The sequence below is a fragment of the Onychostoma macrolepis genome, chromosome 06 (assembly GCF_012432095.1).
Source record: "Onychostoma macrolepis isolate SWU-2019 chromosome 06, ASM1243209v1, whole genome shotgun sequence".
Taxonomy (NCBI): Eukaryota; Metazoa; Chordata; class Actinopteri; order Cypriniformes; family Cyprinidae; genus Onychostoma; species Onychostoma macrolepis.
In genome coordinates, this window is record NC_081160.1 from 22,578,055 (window position 1) to 22,600,741 (window position 22,687).

Below are 22,687 nucleotides of genomic sequence, written 5' to 3' on the forward strand. Positions count from 1 at the left end.
TATTGTCACACCCCTAGTGTTGATAAGCAGTGATATAGCTCATAATTTTCCAAGTGTATGATATAGCTTTCATTCGCTTTCATGAACCATATATTCATGAAAAAAAATCTTTTTGAATAAGGAAAGCAATAACCTTGCAATAGTATCCTTTCAAATGTTAAAGTTGCCACAGTCTTTACATGCTTTGCATGTGCTGCGCTGCCCCACCCCCGGAAAAAAGTTCAGGCTCAGGAATTGTTTTTTTCAGAGTTCTTTGTTCGGCGTCTATGGTCATACCTTGTTTCAGTGTGCGATTCTCTTTGGTTTATGATTAAAGTCTGCTTATTGTGAAGATTATCTCTTCGTCTCCTCGTTCCCTCATACGCACCGTGACAATATGTGTGGCTTACTTACTACATTTTTCAATAGAGAGACAGTTCACAAAAAAGGGCGTCACTTCTCCAGCAACTAGCTACTTTTAACTAGGGGTGTCAACGTTAACGCGTTAACACGTGCGATTAATCTAAAAAAATTGAACGCGTTAATATTTTTTTTTAGCGCAAATTAATCGCTTGATAAGGTTTGACCCCAACTTCTTCCCGTCATCGCAGCGCAGAAGGTTATCTATCATGTGTGATGAGGGTACAGCGAACCAGTGTTGCCAGGGTAACGGCACAAGTGGCCTATTTTGAAAATACAGTCGCGGGAAAAATTACAGAGCCGTGGGTTGCGGGTTTTTTTGCAGTTCAAATAGATCTTTTTACTAATGTGTATTATACTTGGAATGTATCCCTGGCAACTTAAGAACGGAGAGGCAGTTGTAACATCACAAACAACGTGAGTTTCAGCCAGAGCACATGTTAAGGCTTTTACACAGCAGAAATAAACAACAGCCACTATAGATTATATAAGATAATAAACACACGATTATGATAGGATATTTGTATGTGATTTTCTTGAAAAGTGAAAAGTATACTATTAATCTCATAAACAGTCTTATGAAGCATGATGCTAATGTTAGCTCTAATGCACCTGCAGAACAGGTCCAATTCTTCTTCATAATGCATTTTGTCATAATACTTCATGTAAGGTCGCAAGAAAATGTTTTGTTGTATTTATGTAGAAATACTTTTGATAATAGTTGGGTAAATGTATACTGGGATTGAAGCGATGTGGCTTGGTAAACGTTTTATTGCCAGTATAAAGGCTGATAATGGCTGAATAAAAACAAAAGAATAATGATAAAAGAATAATAAGGATTATGTCTCATACCTGGCGGAAGTGTGAAAGGTTCTGTTTCCTTAAACTAGTTTGTCATGCATCTTTATTTCAACACATTTACAGGTAAATCCTAGTATTTTAAATTTGTGATTTAATCATGATTAATCACAGTCCACGACTGTGATTAACGCGATAAAAAATTTTAATCGATTGACAGCACTACTTTTAACACAAACTTATGACGAGCAAAAAAGGATCCAAAAATAAATATTCCTAAATTGTACACTGGTTAAATTCTGATTCCTTTTAGTGATTTAGTTTCATCATACATTTTTATTGACCCATTCAAAATGCTTGTGAAAAAAAAAGTTTTTTCATCACAGGAATAAATTAAGTTTTAAAATATATTAATTAAAGTTGTAATAATATTTGAACAATACTAATGTATTTTTTATCAAATAAATGCAGCAGGAGAGACATCTTTCAAAAACATTAGCAAATCTTACCACAAATTATGAATGTTGTATATATGGTTTCATTTAATAATAACTGGTTTAAATTATGAGCAGCTTGTTCCATTTCAGTCAGTATGCTGCCTAGGAGGTGCATGCCTATTTAGACAATTGACAGCAAGGCAGCTTTCTCGGTTGTGAAACAGAGTTACTGCGAGCGGCTTTTAAACTAAATTTCAGTCTCACTGCCTATGTGGACAGCAAACTCAGAGCATATGAGCTCAGACTTACACAAGCTTCTGCTGAAGAGACTTCAGTGTATGTACAATATTATCATCTGGGCATTTTTAAATCACAGAGATAGATCACAGAGCGCAGTACAATATATTTTTTTTAATCACATGTTTAATGTGTGCGAGAGTGTGTTTGTTCATGCACCCAGGTGCGGCTCTTTGAGATGGATGTGATATGTTGGATATGGGCCTTCTTTAGGGAAATTGTCCTCATTAACCATGTTAAGCGGAGAAATGAGAACACTTTACGCTAGGAGGAAGGAGTCTCCTGGGTCCCCCACACATATACCACCCATCTCACCTGCCTCTACGCATCATTACAAGGCCCCCACCCCCGTCTATCTATTTTCTTACTCTCTCTTTCTCTCTCTGTTTCTATTCCTCTTTTTCTTTGTCTTTTTCTGCTGTCCTCCCACAGCCAGGCAGCCAAATGAAAACAAAGGGATCAATGCAGCTAGAAAACAATTACATTTAACTTCCATTTCAATCCCAAGGCATGCTGCAGCACAGATGAATCTCTGCCTTGAATGCCTCTGTCTCGCCGCCTCCCACTGCTCGCTGACTCCATCTATTCTCTGCAGCCACATCCGGCCCAGCCTCGGCCCTGTATCTCGCACTGCATTACTGCAGCACACTTAAAGACTTGATTCACTTCATAAAGGAAGTTATCAAATGATGCAAGAAGCAAATATATTGAATGATGTAGATGATGTTTCATTGATGCCTTCCGATTGTTTTGCTGACGTGGTCAGGCGTGCAGATTTTCAGAGGAGATTATTATACAGTAAGATCTCAAGACTGGCTAATGACTAAAGCAGAGCATATTGCGAGTTGTATTTGTAGTCCAGCCTTTTAGATTTTTTTTCATGTACATTCATAGTCTCGTTAAAATGACCAATTGCCAATTACCTATTTAGGCAGTATTTATTTATTTATTATAATTTTAGCAAACTTGCATTGTGTCTGGCTCCATTCTAATATTAATCAGCCACTTTTTATGATTCAGCCCAAAGATGTTACCAAGATGGCCGCTGAATTTACTGATTATACAAATGAATAGTTGACCAAAACATGAAAGTTATGTCATCATTTAGTCACCCCAATGTCATTCCAAGCCTGTATGAAACCACCTCTTTCTTGGAACACAAATTTTATGTAATGTACTAGTTTCTCTTTCTCAATGGAATTATAATGAATGGGGACCGAATCTTTCAAGAATCAGAAAAAGCACTAAATAATATCAGTTGTCTTAACAAATCATCATAGCTTTGTCTGATGAAGTCAGTTCTTGAACAAATCATTCAGAAAGTTTTTGTGCACTGGATCAACAGACTTATTGAACAGATTGGACTCAAAATAACAATTCATTTATGAGTTGCTGCTTCTTCCAGGACAGATGTCAAGATTTTCAGTGAATATTGTATTATTTTGATCTGTTCCTCCTCACACAAAGCTATCATTAACCTTTATTTAACCAGGCAAGTCAATTAAGTTCTTATTTACAGCAACATGTGGCTTTAGAAGATCTGAAATATAGCACACAAATAATTTTTACCACTTTTATAATACTTTTTTTTTTTTCTCTCATTTTGGAAATTTACTATCTTCCCTTTCATAGTATTGAAATGATTAGCCTTCAAAAATTCGCCTTTTGCTTTGTATAGTAGATGCAGTACTGCACAGGTTTGGAATTACATGAAGGTAAGTCATATAAAGACAAAGTTTTCATTTTTGGGTGAACTATTTCTTTAAAGGAACTTTAACTAAACGCATCTGGTCAAAGTGCCTGAAAATAGTCCGAAATAGATCTTGAGTGCTTTCCGAAAGTGAGTGCATTTCACTTTCAAAAGTCTAACTCAAAAGAACGACATCCCACACTATTCACTGCAGACAGGTCTGTGTGAAGGTAGATGTTTGTTCTGGTTAGGTAACTCCTCTGCGCTGAACTCTGTGCAGAGCTGAGTTTGATCCTCCCTTGCTGTGACCTGGTCATGCACAAATCAATGCAATGTGCTCCACGTACAGCCCTCTTCTTCACACCAGAATGCTGCTTTTGAGTTTATGTAAGCTAGGACAGGCATCCATCTGCCCACACATGTCCTCTCTCACTCTGGGGACTCAGGCCTTTACAGTGAACGCACTGTGGGAGTGTAGTGTTGACCATTTTCTTTGGTCTCTGGTTGTTAAATTGTATTCTACATTCTAATATTCAACTCCAGTAATAAAGCTTGTGAATAAAAGGTCTGAGAGGCTAGACATGCTAATTTTAGTTGACTATTTTGTGCAGTTCTGTGACAGCTCACCTTTTTGTAGAACATTGGATGGTGGTATGTAAAGTTAATTCTGTGAGATTACATAAATTTATGACAGATGGTCATTGATTCTAAAGACCAGTGATTCTTAACCAATCTGCAGCAACACTAGGGGTAAGTATTGCTTTATAAAATTACATATAAAACAATGACTATAAATTAGATAAATGTGTTATAGAATAATATACACATTATTCATGTAATGTTCAAAGGTTATGGGTCAATAGGTTTCATTCTTGCATTCAATTGAACTGAAGTAAATTTACATTGTTACATTAATTTCAATTTCAAGTAAATGCTGAACTTTCAAAAAGTTGTCACACTGAAGACTGTTGGCTGCTGAAAATTCAGCTTTGCCATCACAGGAATAAGTTGCATTTTAAAATATATTAAAATAGAAAACAATTATTTAAATATGTAATATTTCACAATATTACTGTTTAAGTGCAGTAAGGGTCATCGGATGCCCATTTTGCACAAGTTGACATAACATACTTTGCTTAAAATTTCTCAACAGTAGTGTAAAAAACACCTTTTTAAACCTGTCAAAATCAGCTCTGTTTTTAGCAAGCCATTCTAGTCCATGTTGCTTTAAATGCTAATGAGCTCTGTTGACCCCGCCCCTCTCTTACATGCGGTGATGAGCAGACTGTGAACTTCAGCCGCGAAACTGGCTAACTAGCACATTATTAGGAAAGGCGATTTGCAAAGATTCATAAAAATTTTTATTAATTAATTAAAAAAACCTTATACTCACTTCTTCTGTAGGTGAGGCTGGATCACGAATGATTCGCACAAACAAAAACGCATTTAGGCAGATCAGGGGGTGCATTCCCTTCAAAGCGAAAGTAACGTTAATCCTCTGCGTCTTCAGCGGCTCAGATGTCAGGAGTAAATGAACACTGCTATATTCATTATTACATCCAACAACAAAACACCTCAATCGCTTAATCGGAAACATCTTGTCTTCCCCTGCACCAGAGTCGGCACAATGGCAGACAGCTCTCAGCTCACTCAGGGCTGTAAGGTAAGACGGCCTTGTCAAGCAACTATCGTGGGAGCGGCCTGTACAGAACTATGTCATTCTGACAGGAAACTCAGAACAGCCTGATTTGAGAAAGGGGATTTTAAAATAGGGATTTAAAAAAAAACACTGGGTGGATTTTTATCATTATAGGATGGATGTGTACACACACTTCCAACACACATTTATGTTCAAACAACTTGAAAAGTGAATTTTGCATGCGATGACCCCTTTAAAAAATAGTTTAGATGAAAATGTGCATTTAGACTACATAAAGTCAGCAGACATTAGTTACTGCATCGCTTTACTTGATTCATAGTGCTAATTTATACCCAGTGCAATAAAATTTTTAATTAAAAACACTGTTAAAGAATATGCATAATGTATATGAACGTAAAAGATGTTCACCTCAAAATTCTGTACAAAAATCACTTTATTCAGAGGGAAACCTGTTCTCTACAGCATTAGGGTTAACACTAAATTATTAAAGCCATTTAAATAGTCAGGAGACAAGAGAAAATAAGAAAATCATGTACATTCTTTTAAAATCCACTATTCGAGATGTTCTGGGCAGTCAGAGTCTCGGTTGAAAAGTGCCTGGATTGTAATTCCAGGAATTGTGCTTAATGTAACTTTAAATGTTAATGTGATGCTGCTCCGAGTCGAAACTAGGACATGGCTGCTTTGCAGTCAGTAGACGAGACCCTTTTCTCGTTAACGAGGTAACGGCATTCCTTAGGGAATGTGAATGTGACGGGGACAAGGTCCCCTGTAAAGCATACTGCCCTGCACTAATTACACTTTAATTAGAGGAAAACCCCAAAGTAACGGTCTGTAACTTTAGTGCTCGAGATCTAAGCTATGATCAGGCTTGTCATAGTCCAGCCTGGTCTCATGTTTATACGTAACGTTAGGTATTAATACATAACATTTAAAAGCACGTTTTATTGATGCTAAAACATACAATTTAGACGTATTTCAACATTTAAAACGTACAAATCGATACGTATTTTCAGCTAAAAAACGTAAAAATATATACATATCTTTTATATCATTAAGATATTCGTATCAATGCATTTTTATCATTTTATCAATAAGAGATTTAGATTTTTAGACCCCTTAACCTACCCCCAAACCTAAACCTACCCATTTTACAGCGAATATGCATTTTTATCATTTTATTAATAAGCAATTTAGATTTTTAGACCCCTTAACCTACCCTCAAACCTTAACCTACTCATTTGTGACCCTGGACCACAAAACCAGTCTTAAGTGTAAATTTTTCGATATTGAGATTTATACATAAGCTGAATAAATAAGCTTTCCATTGATGTATGGTTTGTTAGGATCGCACAATATTTGGCAGAGATACAACTATTTGAAAATCTGGAATCTGAGGGTGCAAAAAAATCAAAATGTTGAGAAAATCGCCTTTAAAGTTGTCCAAATGAAGTTCTTAGCAATGCATATTACTAATCAAAAAAGTTTTGATATATTTACGGTAAGAAATTTACAAAATATCTTCACGGAACATGATCTTTACTTAATATCCTAATGATTTTTGGCATAAAAGAAAAATCGATAATTTTGACCCGTACAATGTATTTTTGGCTATTGCTACAAATATACCCCAGCGACTTAAGACTGGTTTTGTGGTCCAGGGTCACATTTTATAGCGAATATAAAAGGATAAAAAACGCAATTGACCGAAATATGCAGGAAAATAACCAGTAACAATATAGCATTAAAATATTTTTATAGTCGCTAATCCCACTCCTACCTATAAACCTAAACATTTCTGTACAGTATAAGAAAAGCATGACAGACAGATAAATGCAATTACAATCATTTATTTATTGCAAAAATGTCAAAAGCACTACCAAAAGTAATGAGCCAATGAGCATTCGATTATCCTGCCATAAAACATTTGAATTGGTAACGAGCACGTCAGTCAGCGCGGGCTTTGCTGTTTACGGTCGCTGGACTCGCTGCTCGGGATGGAGATGAAGATCGCAGAATAAAGACTTGGATTCTGAAGATCTGGATTACAGCGCACATATAAAAATTGTTTCATTTCATAATTGTTGCGTTTTTGGTGGGGTTTTTTTAATAGTTCTATTGTCAGTCACAGCATGTCGGAGAAAACACCTTTTGTGGCCCATGGCAAACAAAGTAAACATTACATGACAAGTAAAGGTTAAACGATTGCAAATGTTATTTATTTTAAGGTTTAAAGTGAAGTCTTGTTTAACATTATGTAGGCCTATTCTTGGAAACGAGCTGGCAGCAGAAATCACACAAAACAAAATGTTATCATTTTTTATTAAGTAAACGAGTAAACAATTGAATAACGCAATTGAAAACAAGGTAATTGATATGACAACTAAAAACAACTAATAAAATTAATGCTGCGATTTCAATATTCATAAGGATTCATTTTTAGATGTCGTCATATGTCAGTTTTGTACATTTAAATGCTAAAAAAACATAAGTATTTGTATGTTTAGATGCTGAAAATTCATCAGTATTGTATGTTGTAGTGCCTGTAAAAACGTAAGTAAATGTACGTTTCATAGAACCACATTTTACATAAAATACATACGAATTATCATGAGATCACGTTGCATAGTCAGGATGTACGCTCATCACTTCGTTGTAGTTTTGCAATGTGGTTTGGCAAGGAAGTTGGCAGTTTGTTTGAGAAATTAGCTCAGCTATGATGGAGTCTTGCTGTGTTTGTTGCAAAAGAGGTCGGCCCTTTGCAGGGCAACAGAAATATTGACAGTTTCATTTCTTGCTCCAGTCAGGCATATTCACACTTATGTCCCACCACAGCTACAGCAGAGTCAGCAACAAACACGGTGATTTGAGTGGCAGTATTAACCGGGAGCCGACATTCGTAAAGCAGATTTATGTCTAATCTGAAAATGAGATTTGCAGAAAGGTAGAACTACTAAATATGCAGAGCAGACATGTCACATAGGGTCGTGTTAAAGGGATAGTTCACCTAAAAATGAAAGTGCTTTCATCAGCCTCTTCGAGTTACTTTCTTTTACACAACACAAACAAATATATTTTAATGAACGTTGGGGTTCAAAAAACATCTAATCTAATTAATTTTCTTTGCATGGACTAAAAGCCTTTTTTTTTTTTTTTTTTTTTTTAAAGAAACTGTTTTTAACCTCAAATATTTTTTTGACATTGTTTGCACGAGGATAGTGATTTTTGTTTTGACATTAAGGAAATCTCCTTAAAAGCAGTGATAAGTTACATCAAGATATGTCACAACTAGTCTCACTCTCAGACGGCACGTCCTCAGACCGCCCACAGTCTGTTCACTGACCATCTGACTGATGCATATTGCTCACAAAACTGGAAAGCACTTTCTCAATCTGGCAAGCTCCAATCTGATTGGCTGACTTCACACAAGTCGTGGGAGTGAAGGCATGGAGGGTTTTTATTTTTTTAATCATTGTGCCTTATGAAAGTCATATTTACAAGTTACTCGGTTGATAAGCACTTTTGACAATTACATAATCGCTGGATTTGTCAAAGTTTGTCAGGTTAGTCGCATCAAATCTTACAAAAATATATGAAGTTATTAACGTAATTTTGGGAGGAGTACGCCCATCTAATCTTCCAATTAATATCAGAGTATAAAAACAGCCTCTTACCACTTCCGTTGTTAGTTCTTTCGGCATCCCTCCACCTCCCCATCTCCTCCTTTATGCATATTTATTTCATTTATCATTCTGTCTATAAGGAGACTATTGGAGCTCGAATAGAATAGTCTCTCTGAGCCCTCCATTGCAGACGTCAAGCCAAATCCGTTTACCACTAATGCTAAGATTATATGGGCACACAATCTCGTGAAATAGACATTGTGGCACTTAGTACAATGTCAAATTTTCTTAGACACAATGTAAAAATGTTCTACTATGCTTCTCTACAGACAATATGGAATGACATACTTTTTAATGCCACCAATCTATTATTGAGGTATAGTCTTTTTTAAGTGCTTAAAAACTGTATGAATTGTGGCAGGTTGCTTTATATGTCAGTCAGAGAGTCTCTTCCTCTACCTTATCTATGACCATCATTTCCCAAAAATCACCACACATGAGTAATGAATGAATGACTTTGAATAATGACAGATTATGCCTGTTGTTTGGAAAAAAATTGGAAAAATAATGGAGATATTTTACAGAGTGGAAGTTCAAACAGTATATTTGTGTTCTCTTCTCTGTGTGTGTGCGCGTGCGTGCGTGCGTGCGTGCGTGTGCGTGTGCGTGTGCGTGCGTGCGTGTGTGTGTGTGTGTGTTTGTACATATCCGAGTGGGTGTTTGAGCAGTTGGAGTATTGCTCCTCTTTGAACTCACAGTGATACTGACTCAGGACTGACTCACACAATAAACAGAATAGCGTATCACAGCATAGAATCAATAAAATGCATAGAAAATAGAAAAATGCTATTGACTTTTCTATTTATATAATATAATCTATAATATAAGACATTATATTAAATATGAATAGCATTTGGGAAAGCTTTGGGGAAAGGGAGGAAGACACTCAAGGAAAAAAAACAACAACAGTGCTGGGCTCTTCTCTTCAGCTGCGGCCAAGTTGATCAGTCATGCTGTTTTATACTCTGTATGTTATTCTCAATTTCTCAGATTTGGCCTCAGTACAAATGAATCCAATATAATCAACTAATTAGGTCAGTGCTCACATAATGCATAATATACAAAAGGGTGCAGCATTGTGGCTTTGTAGTGGCAATTAGAGGTTGGGAAACTGTCAGTTAAGGGATAAAACAGCATTTTATTTAGTATTGCAATCAATTATGAAGTTAACCAGGCTTCTGCCATCGTAAGTGGATTATTCATAGCAAGATTTGACAGTGTTGTGGTTGTGTAATTCCGTTTACTAAGCAGGGCTCGGATCTGGCATTTTAAACATTGTGACAGCACTCAATCTGTGGCACCCATTCTCAGAGTCCAGATTCATGGTGGGCGTTGGAACAGAGGTGTCAAATGAGAGCGCTTTCATCCCTGGCTGAGTCCTTCCCTCAAATTTCAGTGTCAGTGTGTTCTGCCTTCCATAAGCTTGTACTTTCAAATTAGTTACACTTGGTTGTACTGAGACTGACTGTGTAAACCTTAAAGTTTGCATGTACTTCATAGCCCATACGTTGCAATGGTTAGCTCACTCGAAAATGAAAAATCTGTCATTATTTTACTAACCTTCATGGTGCTTCTAACTCGTATGCTGCATACAATTTTTTTGCAACAACATTGTAACTTTTTTTTATTTTTGCTCAACTATTACATTTTTATTTTAAATTATTTCAATATTATTAATAATAATAAATAAATTTTTTCCCATACAGGTATTACCACTGTGCTGACCATGACCACCATCAACACCCACCTGAGAGAAACACTTCCCAAGATCCCCTATGTCAAAGCCATAGACATGTATTTGATGGGCTGCTTCGTCTTTGTGTTCTTGGCTCTGCTGGAATATGCTTTTGTCAACTACATTTTCTTTGGACGAGGGCCTCAGATGCAGAAAAAGTTGGCTGAGAAAGCTGAGAAAGCCATTAACGACCGCAACAAGTACGACGGCAACAAGGTAAAAGTCATTATCTATTGCAATGCCAGTTTGGAGAATGACTGTATTGTGTGCTAAAGAAGAGTGTAAGCGTGTTAGATTTTTGTTTATTTATTAATTTTTTTTATTTTTGTAAAAGTTTGTGTTATGATAGCTCTGGGGGATACGATACAATAGCATGAGTGAAGAGGAGGAAAAAACACAAATGTGAAGTTTCTAAGTAACAGTAATGAAGTTTACGAAAATGTTGCAAATAAAAAATAATTAAATTCTTACGGAATTAAGTAACAATGCAACAATGTCACCTGACCTGAATAAAGCGCGCTGATTCGCTAAAATGGATTTATCAGCTTCTGTTCAAAAACAACAAGGGCGCTTATCGGCTTCTGCAGTAAAACGTGAACTTGCGATGCCTTGAAAGTGGACAATACCGGCTTTTTTGACAAAACGTGTTTAGGGTTCAGATCGCGCTATATGTGGAGAATAATGCACGGCAGTCAGCTCTTTTTTTTTTTTTTAAAGTGGCGTTTATTGTTTTTTGCAAATGAACTCTTCAAATATTTGTAGCCTTCAAAATGCTTTGGACGACTTAGGGTAGTACTGTGCAACACTGGTTTATAACTGATAAAAAATAAATATAAACCATGAACCAAAAACATGTCCTAACCAGACATGATGTGAAGCATGACAGAATTCTATTTTAGAAACGGTTTCTATTTCTGCGACGTCGAGTCTGGAACAACAACATACAAACAATGACAACGATAACCTCAAGTGCTTTATACAATGTTAAAAAAAAAGTGTCTAAAACATTTGCATGATTGCATCATTTTGCATGATTTTTATAGCCAGGTGGAAAACGACAGGATAATTTACCTCAGATCTTGAAAATAAAGGAAACACGAACAAACAACTGTATTCCATTACAAAGATTGTATCAGTCATTTAGTAGCCTATGTATATTTAATAATGTTAAAATGTTTTAATATTTATTAATTCAATTATGTACTTATCCATTTTGTTGCAAGGGCAGTACACTTGCAGAGAACCTGCCCACATGCTCTTGTGATTGACTGTGATTTGTGATTGATTATTGATTGATTTGTGATGTGACAAATTGCTTGTTGCTGGAATCTTATCACATAGTGTCTGGTTAAGACGAGGTGTGAATATGATCAAATTAAGCAATATTTTTGCAAAGTATAAGCTGCTTCCATGCTGCACTTTTTCTAGCGGTACAGTTTTGAGACCTGGAAAATGCTGAACTTATTTCTTTATTAAGTTTAAGAAATCTCCTAGTACTGATGAAAGTCAATATTCCTCCTGCATGTTTACTCCTGGAATGTTGTGTGAGAAATATGACCACTGTCATTTGCATGTGAATAGTTACGCAACAACAACTTCCCGAAATGTGTCATTTTTTTCTTTTAATCACAAGACAAATTCCAGACTCAAGTTGAGATTTTTGAGGTTAAAGCAGATGAAGAACAAACTCTTGTTTGTGTTTTTCTGACCAGTCTGTTCAGGAGGGAGGCAACTGCAAGCCATCATCTGTTAAACAGTCCAATCAGGTACAAGGCCACCGTCACTCACGAGGGGTGAGTGTGTGTATTGCTGACTGTTTTGTCAACATTTGTAAGCTTCCTTCTGAAATCCTCCTAGCAACAGTTTTACTGCATAACAGTGTTTCTCAGCTGGCGGGATGTATGTTTGTTCTCACAGCAAGAAAAAAAGTGTATTAACTTTTAAAAGCTAGAAAATGCTTCCCATTTTGTTAATATCCAAGACTTGAGTATTCAATGGTTTTAATCACTTGGTAGAAGATGGTCAGATTAGATATAGAATCTGTCTTCTTACTGTATGCATGAAACCATCAAAATTCAAAAAAACATCTTAAATGTATTTTTTATACTATTCTATCATATCAATTTTGGATTTTATTTTATTTTGAATTTTGCTAATGCAGTTAATGTAATGCCAATAAATTGCAATGTTTGATTTTAGAGACATTTCATTTTAACATCAATTTAAATCTGGGTCCTGATTCAAAACCAGTTGAGAACCACCAAAGTTCTTTTTTTGCCATCTTGCTTTTGTTTCTTTGTTTTTCTATCTTCATATGTAATGGTGTGATTTCTGGTCCATCTGAAAGATCTGCAAGAACCAGAAATCCACTTGTGATGTTCTTCATTCAGTTGAACATTCTGGTTCAGTGCACATCATCAATATACTACACTCATGTTGTATTGCTGTTCTCTCATTCACCCCATCACAGACACTGATCAAGGTTACAACGTGAGCTTGAGCTGTAATGATATTTTTGCAAAAATGTATTTCTGAATTATTTATTACTGCAGAGACTCTGAGGTAACCGTAAATAAACAATTAATCTCACAGAGGGACCTCCTCTTGTGAGATAACCTGAACTTGTTTTTCATTTAGCATTTTTCCCCCTTGTTTCATACTGTTATTTTAATTAATCCACATTAATTGTGTTCTGTGTGTGCACAATACAATAAACAAACATCTTTTTATTGATTAAATTAGAATATGACAAATATATTGCTTTTTTGGGGCTCTTACATTGTCCAGGTTACATTGCAGTTTCAAACCTTCACCTTATAGATGAAAACTTCTACTTTCTAATATGATCCTTGTGAGGTTACCAACTTATGCAACTTGCTCTTTTTTTTTTCCTTTTTTTTTTTTACAGTAGTCCCGATTCAGCTCATTAACAAAACAGCCGTTTATAATCTAAATATGATTTGAGATTACAATTGTACAACCTAATTATACTGAATATTACTTTTTGAAATTGTGGCTTGTTTAGAGCGTCTCATTATCATATTGGTGCAACAATGATGCATTAGCGTGTTGATGTTTGATTGTAAAATGAGTGCTGTTCAATTCTGTATGCTATACTGGAGAGCCCAGCACTTCAGCTGTAATTAATGTCTAGGGCATGTGTCTATGGCAGTGCTTTACATATATAATTATTATTTTTTCTAGTGAGCATTCCATATAGTGGTTACATAATGTAACTGAATAATCTTATTCAAATGACAAGACTTTGATAAAATATGGCCATATGAAGCTAGTTGTTTTTTACTTTTGTGCAAAGAACACATGAGGCACTCACCTCCATTGTAACTCGTCTAACTAACCTCTCTTCATTCATCAAATCCCCACTTTTTAAAAAAAACGCTTCCTTGCTTTGATAATGTCTTTTTGGAGCTTTATAGAATAACTTCCTTTTAATATCACTGTTTGTTCTGTTCAATTTATTTAACCCTTTAAAGCCTGATGAGTATCATATGATCATGGCCTTAGAAATTTGCGTATCAAATATAATACAGTAGGATTTATGGAGTTAAAGAAAAACGTGGTAACCAGGATTGTCTCTGCTTGCAGGTGGACTCCCAGGGAAATATCCTTCTGACCACTCTGGAGATCCACAATGAGGTGGCTGGGAACGAGATCACCACCAGCGTCAGCGAGGCTCGTAACTCCACTTCAATGGTGTTCGATAACTCAGGGATCCAGTATCGTAAACAGAGCACAGCACGGCCTGAGGGCCGCCACAGCATGGACAGGAACGCACAGTCCAAGAAACCGCGGCTACGCAGACGCTCCTCCCAGCTCAAAATCAAAATCCCTGACCTCACAGACGTGAACGCCATCGATCGATGGTCACGGATAATATTTCCTGCAGCTTTCTCTCTCTTCAACTTGATCTACTGGCTGTATTACGTGAATTAGGCCTGAGACGTCAATGGGTTTTTTGCCCCTTCAAATTTTTTCATGTTGCCAAGTGGAAAATAGAGACTTTTTTTTTTGCTCTGTTTTGCTCTGACGTACTTTTAAGGGACGTACTTACACGCCATATATATATCGAGGTTTTTCTACAATTGAAACTTTGCGATGTTGTGAAGGGTTCAGAGGGAATGCTACCTGCACCAAAACCCATTCTCATATACAGTACATATGTACTCTAACATTCCCATTCACACATGCACAAAATCAGTTTTCTAAAGACTATCTCTGTACATACATGTTGCAATTTTTGAAGCCACAGGACTTCCGCATGATGCACTCAGAACTGTTTTTAATTTGTACATGTTGCTGTGTTATTCTGATCGAAAGATGCTAATTGCAAATGCCAATAAATCTTTATGGTTGGAGCACAGGAGATTAATATAGTTGTGGAAATGCAATATAACAAGGGATGTAGGTCAAATCATGTCTTCAGTTTCAAAGCTTGCTACGTAAACATCAGCTGCACTAAACGTTGCTGTTATGATCTTATTTAGACAAAGTTTGTACTGTATATAATCATGTTATGATATGCTTTTGGAACATGATTTCCATCCGCCTTGGGTTGATATGATTATACGCCACTTTTTGCAATCATATAAAGTGCTTCAGTACATGTAAGATTAGATAATAATTGTACACTTATCTCATTCCAAGGATATCAAAATGAAGAAAAAGAACAAAAAAAACCACTGCAAATGTGGAGTATTTAAATCAGGGCCTGCAAAGGATTTCCACGATGCCATCATGAACATCAAGCATAAGTAGACGAACAATCCTGACATTGTGTTTTGCTTTTTGTTAGTAGATGTGTAGCATTACTGTATGATTTTCAAGTGAGAGGTTTGGGTGTTTTATTCCCCTCCATTTTTTTAAAGAATGCCTGAGTCATTTTAGATATCATTGTGGGCCTCATGTAAACATCGTATGGCCCATTTACAACACATCACTTCATTTCCTTCCCTTCCGGTGAAGGTTATTTTCGTTGAAGGTAAATGGAAAAGCTCGTAATGCATTTGAGGGAATTATACGTTGGCATCAATACACAACTTGTCTCAGGTTCTCCTCCAACATGAAAATGACCCAAATCTTTCTGATTGTCAGTATTCACATCATATTTGTTGTGATTAATTTGTATTATATCCGTGTGTACAGCAACAATGATTACATAGATTTAGACAGCATGATATTGTTTGCATTTAGAGATTCTACACTGATATATGATTTTGTTTTAGGAGATTTCTTTACCACCGGTCACATGCACTTACTCTTTTTCAGGGGCTGAAAACTGCTATCTGGTTGAGAGTAATGTTGTATACTCATGCTTGCAAATCATCTAAACATATTTATAAATCTCTTTAAAATATCCCGTGTGTGCTGTTAACATGTCATTTTAACAGGTTGCTTTGCAGTTGCATTGTGTCAGTAGATGCTCATTAATTCTTTGATTACTTTTCTTCCCTCTTCTATTGTATGTTGTAAATATATAATCCATAATCCACACATGTGACCCATTTCTTTCTTTCTTTTTTTCTAATATTCACTTCTGAGGTTTTATTCTGTACAGTCAACCCCACAAATGACCAGATCTCTATTTATGAAATGTGTTTAAATAATTAGATAAATGAGGGCTGAATGTCCTGAGGACAATATGAGAAAATGGAATAAACTTTACTCTTTCAAGTAATTGGTTTTGCCTTATTTCAAATTCTGATGAGGTGTTTTTAATATATTTTAATTGTTGTCATTATCAACATCATTACGCATACCTCCTCCCAATCATTTGAAGTAGGACACGTATTTATGAGTCCAAGTACTGGGAAGAGGAATGCTTTAAAAATAAATGAAATAAAAATATCAAACTATAACTGAGGAGCTATGGACATTGGAATGACTTCCCTGAGGTAAATGTGAAGTCTCATGAAATGGGGGCGTGTTTACGCCCTTAACATAAACACGTCCCTGCTTATAGATTTCAATAAGATGTGCTGTACCATTCAACACCTTCTAATGTTCATTTATGTCTTTCCGCATATGAACTAATCAATCTTCCACTCCACGTTAAAAGCATCAAAATGACATTTATTGTTTCGTTAATAATAATGTTATTAATGCCAAGAATGAATCTAATTATTATCGTTGTTTTATTTTGCTTATAATCGCATTTTTCGACATACAGTTCATGATTTCAAATGACAGAGCGTGTTACATATTTGGTTATTAGTGCTGGTCAACGATTAATCGCGATTAATCGCATCCAAAATAAAAGTTTTTGTGTACATAATATATGTGTGTTTACTGTGTATATTTAAGGACACACACATACAGTATATATTTAGAAAATATTTACATGTATATATTTATATTCATATAATTTACATTCTTTAATATATATAAGCATAACATATTTTTCTTAAATATATACATGTGTATGTATTTATATATACATAATAAATATACACAGTACACACACATATATTATGTAAACAAAAACTTTTATTTTGGAAATGATTAATCGCGATTAATTGTTGCCCAGCACTATTGGTTATATATCAGTGTTAAAATAGGCTACTTCCTCCTATCATCCTAATTAATATGCAGAAACATATAAATTAATTGTAGATTGATTTCTCAATTTCTCTTGCATCACATGAATAAACACTGTAGCACTATCAAAATATTTCTCTTGTTTGAGCAGCCTGTCCACCTAACACATATTATTTTCTCAACCAATGGCGTGAGTTTGGGGCGGTACTATCTGTTTGTCCGACCAATGGCAGACAGGGAGTGTTCTTTGTTTATTTTTCGTTTCATACATTTTCTGTCATCCTGATGAGCCCAACCTGTGAGAAGGTAATTTATTTATTTATTTATTTATTTTTTAAACAGCTTTATCAAGTGTTTAGAGAGGGCAGATTGGACAAGCTTGCATCAGGTTTGCAAATCCTGAGCACAACACTCCATCATGCATCCAATTTAATAGTAATTCAAAGGCAGTATGAGGGGAATAATAACTCTGAATACAAACTCCAGCTTATTGGGTTTGAGTAGTGTTGGGAATAAATACAGTATCTGACACTATAATAACAGAAACTGGGGGGAAATGAAGAAAATCTGAAAGGAGGCCATTTTTGAGAACTAATGCCAATAAAACCATCAAACTACAACCTGCATTTGTGAAGAAAACAGACGAGCCCTCCCCCATCTGCAGTGCTTCTGTCTAAAGCAAGCTGAGATGAACATAAAGGGTTAGACATCATAAACATGACTAATGTTACTGGCACATGTGACTGCTATCATTTAATAGATGTATTAATCAGCGGCCATGTTGAAACAGCAGTGCTGCTCGGACCATCTTGCCAATATAGCTGAACAAGTTCTTAACAAGTGATTCATCAGTTCACCATCAGTCATCTGAAGGACGCTGTGTATGTGATGGGGAAAGCACTAGGTTGATACTTATGTTTCATAATTGTTTTTCTGTTTTAATTTTGCTGACTGGGAGACTTCTATTTGACCTCTACAGACCTTATTTAGTTGCTACACGTAGCCATAAAATCTCACATCACATATCAAAGTGCTAATTGTCAGCCATATTTTATAACACACACTGCTAATTGGCAATCAGCATAATACGACTCATCTGTGTGCAAAAGCCTCAAATGCAAGTGAGTTCAAAGTTAGACTTACTTTAATTTATATTATTGTATCCCCTTTATCTGTAGCATGTAGCCTACACTGAAAATAAATAAAGGTTCTTTATGGTATCTGTGGTTGCATGAAGAACCTTTAACATAGCACCTATAACCTTTAACAAGCTTTCCATAGATTATTATAATGTTATTCACACTAAGTGGCCATTCAAATAAAGATAGATAACTATATTAGCGTTCACACAATAACGTTATGTTTATAAGCTTGCTTAATGTCCTGCCACTTTAAATGAAAAAAAAAGCAGATACCCAAAAATATAAACATATAAAATATAAACCCATATAAACCCAAAAAGGAAATAAAACAGTTATCAAATAAGCATGTGTCCTATTCTGTGTCCTAAACTCCTGAAACACTGGTGTCTCATATTTTAAAGCAGTCAATGCTTTAAAAACCACTCTGATCAATTAATTTGATCAAAAAAACAATCAAATCTGTATATGTGTGAAAATATTCAGATGTAACCCCCTTTTGTAATCATACATTTTCATAACTGTAATTTAATTACACATTTTTTCTCAGTAACTGTAACTTAATTATTACAGTTATTACAGTTATTTTGTAATTAAAGGGATAGCTCACCCAAAAATGAAAATTCTGTCATTAATTAATCACCCTCATGTCGTCCCAAACCCGTAAAACCTTCGTTCATCTTCTAAACACAAATTAAGATATTTTTGATAGAATCTGAGAGCTCTCTAACCCTCCCATAGACAGAATGGATATTACCACGATATTACATTCTGAATTACGTAATTCTGTTACATGCAACAGTGTTGGAGAATTCAGTGTTTCCCCATTTAAAGAGATAGAAGTATTGCATGAATAAAGTAGCTGACCGAGAGGCGTTTCAACGATGGTTGCCAGGTGACTTGCTTTCATTCATTTGGAGAAAAAAAATCATTCTGAAAGTGTTTCTAAAAGATATTGTTCCTTTTTGTCATTATTTTTACAGTTGTGGTGTGGACTTTTATCGGACTTTTAGGTGTGAACCTGTTTTTTTAAGAACTAATCACTGAATGGTTTGTTTGAAAACCCAACATAGTTCTTCTGGCATCATTGTGAAAACCCCCTTTCAATTTTTTTTTAAGACTTTATATATTTCAGTTTAATTTGTTACATCACTTGAGGTTAAACTGTCTTGTTTTGTTGCTCATTTCTATAATGTTGTGTGTTTGTCCACTTTCATTTGCTTGTTTTTAGCATGATCATTCATCACGCACTAAATATCCAGCCTCCCAGCTTCTGCTATGAAATGCTGTGAAGACAGATTTGGATAAAATACTCACTGCATAACAAAGACAGGTCAGTCTCCATCATTCATTCCTCAAATTACAGCAAATGTGTAATTATGCAAATTATATAAACCAACGTAAACAAAAAGAATCACTAGCTACACTGAACAAACACGCACATGCACAACACACATACAGATACTATGTCATTGTGTGGACATGAAAGGGCACGTTGACATGTATGCACGTGATTTATTACCCTCAATTCATTTGAAAAGGGATGATAACTTCATTTTAACAGGTATTACTAATTAAAGTAGAAAATGCACTTGTAAGCAGAACAAGTTCTCCTCTAATGAATCCCATGAGTTGGTTCCTAATAGATTTTTAATCTGATCTTTCCCCTGCCACCTAACTAATGGGGATATAAAACAGGATCTTTAAGGCATATCATTTTATCTTTATCAAAAATAACACGGATCAGCATTGGGCAGCAGATACTGGCTCATTCATTCATTTTTTTTCCTATAATGATCATCTTTTCCAAATCGTTCTTGTGATAAATGGCAAAAAAAAAAAAAACTGCAATGCATTTAGGCTTTGAGACCTGAGACTTGAGAAGAGGTATGATCATTATTAAAATGAAACCCCCTGAACCTGAAGCTATAAAATCCAGCTGTGAACTGCTCAATCTATCTCATGTTTTATCTGTCACAGTAGACTGATGTCTAATTGTTAAGTTACCATCACTGCAGGTTCCCATGTAGGTCTGACCCAGAAATTGGAAGCTTATCAGCCACAAATAATAATTATATTTCATTCTGTCCCTCACACAAAGTTATCATATTCACTACCTGTCAAAAGTTTGGAATAATGAAGTTTTTAATGTTTCTGAAAGTCTCTTGCCAAGGCTGTATTTATTAAATAAACATACAGTAAAAACAGTATGTGAAATAATATAAAAGAACTGTTTCTGCTGCTTAATTTTGTTGTGGAAACCATGATGATTTTTTAAGGATTCTTTGATGAGAGTTCAAAAGATCAAATCTTTTGTAACATTATAAATGCCTTTACTGTCACATTTTGATCAATTTACTGTAATGCACCTTTGCTGAATAAAACTTTACTGAAATTTTTATTTTTATTTTTGGACAATCTATTCTATGTCAACATTGAAGGTGACCAAAAATTGGAATAAAAAGATGGGGAATCCCCTAAAATGTGACATTTTCTTCACTCCTTAAAATGAACTAGCTTTATGGCATTTACTCTGCTGAAGCATACCATATTAAAAAAATAATAAATAAATAAATAAACTCTGGACTGCTTTAATTAATTAAAGGTCATGAAACAAATAGGTGAGAACATTCAGGGGATCTTTGTGTGTGTGTGTGTGTGTGTGCGCGCGCGCGCGTTTTTGTGACAAATGAGGACATAAATTTGTATAATGACAAGGGTATGACATAGGTATTACAAGGAGAAGGTGCCTTTTCAAGACATTACTCCATGTTCCCACTTTTCAAAACGCTTAGAAATCACACAGAATGGAGTGTATTGAAAATCTGAAAAATCTGAAGTTTCCTGTAAGGGGTAGGGTTAGGTGTAGGGCAATATACACATACTGGGCACATACTGTTTGTACAGTAAAAAAACCATTGTGCCTATGTCACAAGAGGCCATTTGTATTGTTCTTTCACTGCCCAGGAGACATTGTAGACTTTATGGTCATAGTTCAAGCACCAGTTTTCTCTCAGATGTGTCCCCTAAAGTAGAAAATGGAATCGAATTTTGACATAGAGCAAAAGCACAGAGCTATAAAATGTCTTAGCAAATCTTAGCAAATCTGAACACAGTTGTGATTTGATCTTGAGAAAATTCTTGTGGAGGTTACATGTGAAGAAAAATCTGAGAAGCAGAAGTCATAAGCGAAAGTCTCCATTGTCCTGTGTTTAATCTCATTGCTGTCTGGAAGAAACTATTGAGATATAAAAAATATAATTTAGTCATTTCTTTCCTACTAGTATGTGGACAAAAATGACCCAAGTTAGATCTCAATACAAAACAAAGTTAAAGAAATGTTCAGCATACAAATAATCATAATTAGATCATTACTGTGAAAGCTTATATGTAGCTCAGTTGCCTTTTAATGCAATACAGCTACATATTCAGAATTGCACAGGATTGCAGCATACAGTATAACTGTGTATACAGCAGTTCTATGTTCTCTGTTACAGGATATTGCCTTTAAAGCAAGCTGACTCTGTCTAATCTGTCAAAAGGGACATTTCATGTCATTCAGTCAAGAAATGGAGTGCAACATAAAAATTAAATCTTAGGTTTTGTGAATAAGAGCAAATCCTTCCAACCGCTTAATAGGTTTCATGCTTGAACAGGAATCTTATTATAGTCTGATACTCAGAGTTTCGGTTCCCTCCCTGCACACTTTTTTCCTGTTTACTTGATATATTTCTGACTAAGCTGTTTTGGGTTTTCAGTTAAATCAAAGATCTGGAAGCTATACAAGTGTCACAAACAGTGCCAGTTTTGGCAAGGAGTGCATTTGAACTTGCATTACTGAATTCTGGTTAATAAAATATTTCAGCTAAGATGCACAATATAATAACATTGATGACACAAAATATCTGCTTGCCTAGCTGCTTTGTATACTGCAAATCACCCATAGAATAATATTATGTTATTGTTTATTAGAGAAGCATGCAATATTAAAATTTTCACAGATGAGAAAATTATTTATATTATTTTGTCTTAATAAATGAAAAATAAAATACTGACAAAAAAATCAGGCATTTTAAATTCTACAAAGGATTTAAGTAATTAACTTTAAGTGAGAGTTTGGCAAATGTCATCTAAATGCAAAAGTTAGGATATGTGCATGCACAAATAAATATTAAATATTGAAATAAATAAATTCATTATTATAATTTATTGATTTATTAAATGGTTTAATGTGAAATTGTGTCCTTAATATTGTTATATTGCATTAATCGCGACTAAATTCAACATATGGCAT

At 35.2% G+C, this 22,687-nt stretch overlaps 1 protein-coding gene across 4 annotated transcripts in view; it reads left to right on the forward strand.

Moving 5' to 3' along the window:
• gabrb3 (gamma-aminobutyric acid type A receptor subunit beta3) overlaps nt 1-16,366 on the forward strand; it is an 86,350-nt gene extending 69,984 nt beyond the window's left edge. For 3 of the 4 annotated variants that reach the window (XM_058779538.1, XM_058779542.1, XM_058779541.1), the window contains 3 exons: nt 10,671-10,915; nt 12,412-12,492; nt 14,306-16,366. In XM_058779538.1, coding sequence (XP_058635521.1) covers nt 10,671-10,915; nt 12,412-12,492; nt 14,306-14,653 — 674 coding nt within the window. In that variant the 3' untranslated portion in view covers nt 14,654-16,366. The remainder of the gene's footprint in view (nt 1-10,670; nt 10,916-12,411; nt 12,493-14,305) is intronic. The other variant, XM_058779540.1, reaches the window with a different exon arrangement.
• Nucleotides 16,367-22,687: the final 6,321 nt, after the last annotated feature.